Raw genomic sequence first — 10,589 nt, 5'->3', positions numbered from 1 at the left:
GGTATAAAAAGTCATAGTATAGTATAGTAAGGCATAAAAAGACATAAAAACATCATAGTATAGTAAGGTATAAAAAGTCATAGTATAGTATAGTAAGGCATAAAAAGACATAAAAACATCATAGTATAGTAAGGTATAAAAAGTCATAGTATAGTATAGTAAGGCATAAAAAGACATAAAAACATCATAGTATAGTAAGGTATAAAAAGTCATAGTATAGTATAGTAAGGCATAAAAAGACATAAAAACATCATAGTATAGTAAGGTATAAAAAGTCATAGTATAGTATAGTAAGGCATAAAAAGACATAAAAACATCATAGTATAGTAAGGTATAAAAAGTCATAGTATAGTATAGTAAGGCATAAAAAGACATAAAAACATCATAGTATAGTAAGGTATAAAAAGTCATAGTATAGTATAGTAAGGCATAAAAAGGCATAAAAAGTCATAAATAGGTCATAGTATAATAAGGCATAAAAAGTTATATTATAGTAAGGCATAAAAATTCATAGTATAGCAAGGCATAAAAAGTCATAAAAACATCATAGTATAGTAAGGCATAAAAAGTCATAGTATAGCAAGGAATAAAAAGCCAAAAAATGTCATAGTATAGTGAGGCTTAAAAAGTCATAAAAACGTCATAGTATAGTAAGGCACAAAAAGTCATTAAAACGTTATAGTATAGTATGGTATTAAAAGTCACAATATAGCAAGGAATAAAAAGCCATAAAAACGGCATAGCATAGTAAGGCTTAAAAAGTCATAAAAACGTCATAGTATAGTTAGGCATAAAAACGTCATAAAAATGTCAAACTATGATATGGCATTAAATTCACAATATAGCAAGGCATAAAAAGTCATAAAAACGTTATAGTATGGTAAGGCACAAAAGTCATAAAAACGTTATAGTATAGTAAGGCATAAAAACGTCATAAAAACGTCATAGTATGATACGGCATTAAATTCACAATATAGCAAGGCATAAAAAGTCATAAAAACGTTATAGTATGGTAAGGTATAAAAAGTCATAAAAACGTCATAGTATAATAAGGCATAAAAACTTCATAGTATAGTGAGGCATAAAAAGTCATGAAAACGTCAAAGTATATTAAGGTATAAAAATGACATAGTATAGTAAGGTATAAAAAGTCAAAAATAGTCACTTCATGGAAAGGCATAAAAAGGTTTGAAAATGTCGTAATATAATAAGTCATAAAAATGTCATTGTACAGTAAAGCATAAAAAGTCATAAAAATGTCATACTATAGTAAGGCATAAAAACGACATAGTACAGTAAGGCATAAAGAGTCATTAAAAGGTCATAGTATAGTATGCATAAAAAGTCATTGCCAATTAATGCAATGTGCGTTTGGATTGTGGGAGGAAGCTGGATTACCCGGAAAAAACCCATGCAGGCACAAGGAGAACATGCAAAGTGTATACACTTTGCATGTTCCCCCTGCATACATACAGAGGGTCCCCAGGCCTTGGGTTCAAACTCACAACCCTTACACTGTGGGACCACAGTTCTAACCACTATTCACCATGGCACCTCATAAAAAACAATATAGTGTAGTAAGGCATTAAAAAAGTCACAGAATAGTAAGGAAAAAACCTACCATCCATATGCGTTCATATAAACTGCTGTCATATACACGTTTTTGGTCAGCTGTGGCCACATCAGCAATTGTTACAATGTTTCAAATTTGTGGTTTGTTTTCGCACGTTTATATGTTTTTTTTTCTTGGCTATTGTTTTCATTTCACATTACTTCATATATAGGCCTATTCCGGGAGAGAGAGATAAAGAGAGAGAGACAGAGGGAGATCGCTGTCGCAGTTTTACACACTAGGTTTAGCCAGTGTATATGCAAGAAATTGGAAAGAAAAAAACAGAATATAAAATGTTCAAGAAGCTTTGGCCCTTTCTCAGGACTTGGGGGAGGTGGGGTAGTGATGAGAATTGGAGTGAGGAGGAGAGCTCATTGTCAGCTGGCGCATCAGTCGGCATGTCCACTCCAGGTAGGATGCGGGATACCTGCAGATTGCAGATGTAGCCACTTCAAAAACTTTATTTGGTGCTTCACAAAAATGATTCACAAATGTCTGTTTGAAAGTTTTAAATGTTAGGAAGATAGTCACAAATGCTTTTCATTTATTTGTAAATTAATTGAATGTATTCAAGTATAATTTTTTTATTTGTGGAATTTTTTTGTGTATTTCCAAATCTGTTCGTATATTTGCAAGATATTTTTGTGAATTTGCAAATTTATTGTTTGTATTTGAGGAAGGTTTTTATTGTTACAGATTACACATTTACGCATGGATTCTCGATCTGTTCGAACAAATAATATTGAACAAATCTATCTCGATAACCATCCTTTTAAAATCTTTTTAAATCAGGTTTATCTCTAAAAAAAAGTCATCATGAAGTTGTGGTAATACATTCTTAAAAGTTACACAATTTAGTTTAAGAGTAGTTATAAACAAAATAAAAATGTTAGGACTATACATGGTGTCTGTAAATGGCAGTTAAAGCAGCCCATCATTACACATGCATATCTTCTAACAGTAAAATATAGATAAAAGTGTGCAGGACAGGATATAATCGAGCTCCAGTGTAGGTAAAATAACAACAGCCTTATCTGATTGTAACAAAGTAGAAAACATTCAGCCTCCCAGGTTCTGTCACTTCATGAAGGACAAAAAATTCTTACGTTGGCATTTTAGAAATTTTTACAGATTTCTCTGCAGTCTTTGCTCACTTTTCAGTCAAACTCACAGCATAAATTCTCCTGCGCAAATCTGAAATATTCTTCTCCTAAACTCGGCACAGAAAAAAAAAATCATAAAAATATATGTTTATAATCATTGCACATGAACAGACCAACATGCTTCACATGTACACAAAACCACACCACAAATCAATTGTGATTGAAACACACACACCCAAAATGAAAGACATACAGACGATGGAGCCTCTCTTGAGTTTTTCCAGCTGAAAAATTGTTGGGGAGTCCCAGAGTGAAGCAAGTCTAGTCTGAATTACCGGCTAGTGGTTACTGTAATGAGTCTTTGTTTTTTTTTCTTTGCAAGTCACATGTCCTTTGGTAACAGTGCTGCTGTTATATTGTGAAGGCCCAGGTTAGTAAGAGAAGCTGTGGCGAGTTCAGTCATGTGCTCATACAGGTCCAGAATAGTTGTAGTGGTTTCCATGCTGCGAGTCGGGAGGCTGCGGGCTTGGTTTACGTTCAAGGTGTTCAATCTCTGCTGTGTCTGGTCGTGTGCAGGGTGGGGGGCGCTGCTTAAAGAAGTCTGACACATACCGAACCTGTAAGAAGAGAGATGAGGGCATTTAAATTAAAAACAATAGATGTGAAGTACTGGTAGGTCATGTGTTACGGAAAGGAATTCAGACATAGTATTTTCCCAATGGGTATTTACCACTTTATCAGCAGGAAGTTGCCCCAAACAGCTGACAAACAGGAAAATTTTGGACTGAACAAGACAAAAATCACCAAAATGCATGAGTCTGCAAGTTTTGATCTTAATGAGGTTGGATTGTTTCATTTGGGAAGAAGGAGCAGGCTCAACCAGGCCTTCAGGTTCTGAAGTCGAACACAAGTAATCAAACTAAAAACAAATGGCTTCATTCACACTCTAAAAGTTTTGAGATTAAAGATTTTAAGTTGAGTTTTCTCACCTTATGGCCCCATAGTCCTATCCTAGCTTTAAAACAATCTGAATATTTACATTGTCTATTTTTGTACAAATGACAAAGAAGCACAGTGTAAAACTCACAGTGAGCACAGCGATGAGAGCTCCCTGCAGAAGCCCCACCAGGACGTCGCTCCAGTGATGTTTGTAGTCAGAAACACGTGTGTATCCCACATACAGCGCAAACGCCACCAGGAAGAATTGGATGGTCGGTCGTACCAGTCGCGTCCACTTCCCCTGCATCCTGGCCTGGACGTAGAGCTGTACACACACGCACAAACACACACAACATTTTAAAATCGACTAGTAACTAAATCTAAACCTGTGGATTTGTAACTTGCTTGTACATATATGGATAAGTCATTTGTCTGGAGAGATTTTTTCATTGGAAATCATATTTATTGTACAAAAAGAAATATCAGTTTAAGTATGTACAAAAAACTATGAAACCAACAAGGTTTGTTTTTTTATTTACATGTATGCAACTGAAGTGAAAGCTTGATCCTAAGATTAGCTAAAAACTTCTAACTGAAAAGTATTAAAACCACATGAAAAAAATTATGAAATTAGATCTATCGGATTTTAACAACATAATTCTTGACATTAATTTTTTCATTTTTCATTTGATTTTTTCTGGACAAATTTTAACAAATTAATCTTTAAATTCTGTCCTTGGATTAATCCTAAAATTCCCCTCAATTTAATAAAACATATGTATTACAATTATTTAAACAAATATCTGCAAGTATTGTATTCTTATCACCATAACTTTTTGTTAACATTGATGAGAAAAATGTGTGCTTTTAATTTGCTGTTAATATTCAGTCTTGTTTTAATACATTATATTTGACTAATTCCTGAAGGAGTTAATGTAATAGATGCTTTAGCAGTTTGAGCAGACTTTCAGTATTTCACTCCTTAACTCTCCAACAGGGATTAAACCGCTGAGTCCCTCATCTTCCGGCCATTGTACAGTGTGTAGTATTACAACAATGATGTTTTCACTCTTGACCCGTGCGTCCGTGACGACCACCTCCTCCTGTTTTGAGTCATTTGTGGGTGTTTTTGGTAAACAAACATTTCACAGCCACAGAAAGTCTCATGCGATGACAAACACACTCACCGACAGAAAGAGCATGCAGTACATCCCAAAGGACGAGTGGCCGGAGTAGAATGATAACCTGAGGAGCAAAAACGCCAAAAGGAAACGATTAATGTACAAAATTCACAAATCTTTTCAGTGATTTTCAAATAATATGATGAAGTGTATTATTGTCGAGCTGCAATTTGATGCATGTAATACTTTTTAACTGAATTGCACACTGATGATGGAACCAGTACACCAATTCCTAATTGATTCCAACAGGACATTTTGATGTAATTGAATTTATGGATTAGCTGAACCTTTAAGTTTATTATAGTCCTGGGTTCTAGTAGGATTTAGTATGAAATGCTCCAAACTGGGCCACACTATCAAAACTTGATAATGTACAGTTAGTCAGTTGCTTGATCCTAAATGTGAAGATTTGCTTGTTTTCTACATTACATCACAGTAAACTGAATGTTTTTGTGAATCAATTCTTGGTCAGACTAAGTAAGCAATTTTAAGACATCACTTTGGGTAACTTATGATACATAAAATAAAACAATCATTTCCTGATGTCACGTTTAAACCGGTTGACATTCACTGTTGATTGTGTGGGAAACAAACACATTTCCTGATGCTATTGACTCTCATATTACAATTTTGATTTTATCAGTTTGAAAAGTTTTTTTTTAATTTTTTTAATCAAACAAATATGCAGGATATTTGCTGGTTACAGCTTCAAATGTGAAGTTTCTATCTTTTAATAATTGTAAATTAAATATCTTTGTGTTTTAGACTGACGGTCAACAGCACTTGCGAAGTGTCAACTTAGGCTCTGTGGACTGACAAAAGTACATTTTTTCAAGATTTTATCAACTTTATATGATTAAATGATTATGTAAATTTTCTTAATGTTAGACATTTTTTTTAAACCCTTCAAATAAAAAGAATTTCTCAGGTCAAAATTACCTAATCTGATTTTAAATGGTTAAATGGTCAAAGATTAAACCAGTTCACAGCAACTTGAATCCCAAAGACCAACAGTACATGATAAAAGACAGTGAGGGGGGTGTGGTGGCGGTGTAGCCCACCTGGATTCGGTCACATTGCGAGGGTTGCCGGTACAGTTGATATGCAGCACATATCCGTTACAGTTGACTGGGGCGCACACTGATAAGAAGTTTGGACGGGGTCGACCAATGGTGAACTTTGCAAGGTCTGTCAGTGATTGGCTGGCAGCTCCTCCAAACAGGAAGGTGCCCACCACCTTGTAGAGAGCAGACAGGTACTGGTTGAACTGGGAGTTGGAGTGGAGACGTTTGGTGTGCACCAGATAGGCCTCTCCTGTGGTGATCTGTGGAGGACAGAGATATAAGGATGGGTCTTCACAGCTGATGTGGAAAAAAAAAAAAAAGATTGCCCACATTGTTTGGAGCTCATGATCTGGGGGACTTACAATGACTATGGAGCAGGTGATGGTGACTGCAGCCATGGCCCCATGGGAGATGGTGTCTCTCCTGTATGGATGGCTGATGCTCTTGTCATCACAGTAGATTGCTCTCTGGTAAGGGCTGAAGCTGAGCGTCAGGATGGCCGAGGGCAGAGCCGCTGGGGAAAGACAATATGACAGTCTGACCTCTCCTCATTACGAGCGCACACTCACACTCACACACATACACACACTGCACTGCTAAAGAAACCATGAAACTAAAATCATACAATGACCGAGCAAACCATGCTGATGGACATGTGAAAAAAAAGATAATAAACCATAAACTAGAACTCCATTAAAGCTGCAAAGACACATTTGTTATTTAAATAATAGAAAATATTTTGAATTTCTTTAATCAATACCAGGCTATAGACATAGCTACAGATTATTGTATTATATCATTGTATGTTTCAGATTACTTTTTTCCTTGTTCAAGTACTGTAGATGCAACTTTTCATGAAAAAATAAGTGTCAACAATGCCCTGTTGCTTTAAAAGGAAAACCTCATTTCAATCCGTTTTTGAGACGTCCTTCTAACCAACATACAAAAACCAAGCAAATGAGACTAAAAACATTACCATCTGGGTGAAGGTGATGAAAACTTATAAAAACAACAACCAAACAAACAGTTTTTAGTTTTGTGTCCTTCACTGAAACCACAAATGTGAGCAAAAAAATATGCCCAACAACAGGTCATTGGTTCCCAGTCTAAAGCTGCACTAATACATTTTTTTTTTTTTTTTTACATGAATCGATCATCTATCGTCCATCTATCTGTGCAATGTTAAAGGTGTCACTCTCTGTGAAACCACAAACTCTTCAGTCTCCCTACACATCTATTCTAGCATCTTTCAGCTCATTGTTTTGGTTTCCTGGCATGCAGCTTTCATCACCATCCTCTCCAGCTGCAGCAAACAGCTGGTTTTATAAGTGAAAATGCTTCATTTGGTGACGTCTTCAGGACATTGTGTTTACAGCTTGTTATGCTGTCCCCAAGTGGCCCAAAAAGAAAGCAAAGCGTCACTTAAAGCATGTTTAAAGTGGAGGAAAAGCTAACTGCTGTCAAAGACGTGAATACAGGCATTGCATCAGTTATATTGTAGTCTTTGGGAACCACACTGTATTGTTAAGAGCTGGAGGTCCATCCTGAGAGCAGCTAAGACCCCTCAGCTCTGCACTGACAAGTCAAACATGAACCACAACACAATGAGGTGCTGCTCAGGAAACAGCTAAGAACACACTGGTGGACTAATCTTTTGGCTTTGGGCAGAAGCCTCAACTCTGCCAAGTAAATTAATTTGTCATCGGCAGAGCTTAGTGGCAACAGCTTCACCTCTGCACGTTGCGGTTAACTCTCTGCGGAAGAACCGCCTGTCACTATGGAAACACGCGGGACAGGACAACCGTGACCTTTGACCTTGGGTCACCGTTTAAACAGTGAAGGGCCTGGGAGCTGAGGAGTGAACCAGGACACACACTCATATACTGCAGGTACAAAGTGTGCACATATATACAAACTGCAGACAGATAAAACGTGGTCAACGAGCTACAGAGGTTTTTAAAAAATGCATATATTTGTAGGTCTGTAATGAGGAATGGTTTCTGTCTGTGTGCTTTTTGTGGAAGACAGACAGCAAACATTGGGTTTAACGATTTCTCTTAGTGCAAACAAAAGAGTTAAGATTGGCACAGCAGCAGCAGAGGCACATAAAGCTGTCTCTTAAATCTGTGCAGCACAATAGTCTAATCTCCAAGAATGATGTCAGGACCTTTTCTGCACCACAACATTTAAATAGTTTTCCTGTTTTCCAGAACTCTGTGCTGAACTGCTGAAGCTAATAAGAGTAAGGGGATGGATGATGTTTGTTTTTGTAAGCGGGAGCTGTGTATTTACTGGATAGAGCGGCTCTCTCTCTCTCTCTCCTTCTACTAACAGATTGCTTCCTTCCTCCAAAGTGTGCGACCGTCGCTGTGACTGGCGGCACTAAATGAAACCGCACGAGGACACGCAAATACAGAAAGGAAAACATGTCCCAGACAGGTAATTTTTGCGATGGTAATTCTGGCGTGATGTCATGTGTACATATGAGGAAGAGTGTGAATTAAGTCTGAGGTCATACACACTGTTGCACTCTGCCAGGTGGAAACATTTATACCCAGTGTTTCCTCTTCTCCACTTCCTGCTACGTATAAGAATATAAAATACACTAAGCATGTCATTCAGGAATGAAGTTGGTTGGGTGAATGTGGGCTGTATCTAAGCAGGAAGTTTAAAAATGAAAATGTGAAAGGATAAAAAGTGGCTAGGTGAATACATTCATAAAAAAAGTCTTGATTTTACACTTCAGTTTCACATTAAGTTGCATTGAAAAAAGTTTCCAAAATGAATGACAGTGGCACATATATTTCTATACAGTATACAATATATTCTTAGTGTATAGAGTATGAAAGAAAACCATGGTAAATAAACCGTTAGCGTTCTAGACATCTTGTACAACTCAGACCCATGCATCTGACAACTTTGGAAACAGATTTTTCAAATAAAGCTCTGTGGGTGTAAACAATGCTTGTTAATACAATATGATTTTTAATGGTGTGCTGTGGGTTCAGGAGGGTATAAAAAAAAAAAAACGAAGGCGGATGATGATATTGTAAGACAACATTGAGTTAGTTCGTCTTGCAAATACTGACCTACCCACAGTCTGTGGCTTCCAGTGTCAGAGAACAGAGTTTAAAGCACCGCTGCTTGTCTATAAATCTGTTAATGTCTTAGGACCAAATAAAACCTCTGACTGTCTTTTACTATATGAACCCTGTTGGCGTCTCAGGCTGCTGTTTGTAAGCTAAACACGGAGAAGCAGCATTTAGTTACTATCTAACACAGAGCTGTATTTATTTCTCTAATCTTAACTTTCCACTGTCTTTTAAAAATGTTTTAATTAGCATTTTAATGTTTTAGCTGTATAAAGCTTGTTAGCCCCAGATATATACATTAATTTTGTTATTTTAAGGAAACTTTACTCACACAGGAGTAAATGGTGAATTTGTGTTGTAGGGGACTAAATAACAGGAGGACTGTGTATATGGGATAAACTCGAAACCAACCAGTGCCAATGTTCATGGTGATGAAGCGACATCTCACGTAGTCCATTGCTGTGACTCAGTAATGGGTTTTTAATAGTTTAACAATGGAGCCCAATGGCCCAGAGGAACAAGCTATATTGGGAATTGTCAATCCTTGTTAGTCATGTGAATTCATTGTTGGTGTTGGTCATTTTGTGAGATTCGTTGACAATGAAAAAAATATAGAATATCACTACACTTATCCTTAAACAAGTTTAAGAGCTGCAGAGCTTCAAAAACAAGGAGCGAAGATCAAACACAACGCAAAAGCAGAAAAAAAAAAAAAAATCATATTTCGACCCATCTAACCCTGAGGCTTAGTTAAAGGGCAGAACCCTCCACACTATATGGCTCCTGGGATGGATACACAATATTCAACAGCTATAGGTTGAAAAACATCCTTAATCTAGCCCACTACTTAATTGATAATAGAAAGACCAGCACATAACGGCATGAATGAGGCAGCGGGGTGGCCCAAAGCAGAAAGTCTATGTTCACCTTGTTTAACCTATCAGTCTTAGGAACACGTATTTCCTGGTGTGTATATGTACAATAAAAGCAACATTCTCACAATCTACTGCATTTAATTCAAAAACCTTGCAGGAGATACTGCAGGGTTTTTTTCCAGGTCATGTTTAGTGGCTTTGTTGCTCTGGATTGAATTAATGAAACTGTTACTGTGTACACTCATTTCTATTTGAGTGTGTTTCTATTAACTGTCTCTCTAAGCAACTATCACTCTGCCCTGCCCATAGTTTATGTTACTATAAAATAATAATAATGATACCGCCCAAGGAAGATTTCATGCCAGATGTGATATTTGTGACCATATCTGAACAAGTGCCACTAATGATCTTTGATGACAAGCAGTTTCCTCATTAAAGTCAATTTATTTTCATTAAAGGAGCGCCCCTTCCCACATCTCAGAGTTCATTATTCCAGCAGGTCAAGCGTGCTCTCAGCTCCTCTTTGAAGTGACGCCCAACCATTGTTTACTCTGCAGGGTGCAAAGACAACATTTAGATAAGAGGCTGCATGTTTGACAAGTCTCTGGTGGCTACACACTGCCAGGGTGGAGATGTGAGTGGACAGAGTTGGGCCATGGCCTTTCAAAACCACACACACACACACACATACGCGCGCACACACACACACACACACACACACAC

The 10,589-nt window shown here is 37.1% G+C and overlaps 1 protein-coding gene across 1 annotated transcript in view; it reads right to left on the bottom strand.

Annotated features, from left to right (window-relative positions):
• Positions 1 to 2,269: 2,269 nt before the first annotated feature.
• The window catches only part of plpp2 (phospholipid phosphatase 2), an 18,183-nt gene continuing 9,863 nt past the window's right edge, over positions 2,270 to 10,589 (bottom strand). The window contains exons 2-6 of the mRNA XM_022751281.1: positions 6,262 to 6,413; positions 5,897 to 6,159; positions 4,842 to 4,899; positions 3,803 to 3,979; positions 2,270 to 3,332 (exon numbers count right to left, since the gene is read on the bottom strand). Coding sequence (XP_022607002.1) covers positions 3,183 to 3,332; positions 3,803 to 3,979; positions 4,842 to 4,899; positions 5,897 to 6,159; positions 6,262 to 6,413 — 800 coding nt within the window. The 3' untranslated portion in view covers positions 2,270 to 3,182. The remainder of the gene's footprint in view (positions 3,333 to 3,802; positions 3,980 to 4,841; positions 4,900 to 5,896; positions 6,160 to 6,261; positions 6,414 to 10,589) is intronic.

This window comes from Seriola dumerili, unplaced genomic scaffold, assembly GCF_002260705.1.
Source record: "Seriola dumerili isolate Sdu_G_001 unplaced genomic scaffold, Sdu_1.0 BDQW01000149.1, whole genome shotgun sequence".
In the NCBI taxonomy this organism is placed as follows: Eukaryota; Metazoa; Chordata; class Actinopteri; order Carangiformes; family Carangidae; genus Seriola; species Seriola dumerili.
Note: the sequence above shows the minus strand (reverse complement) of the source record. Positions and strands in the feature narration are given on the sequence as shown.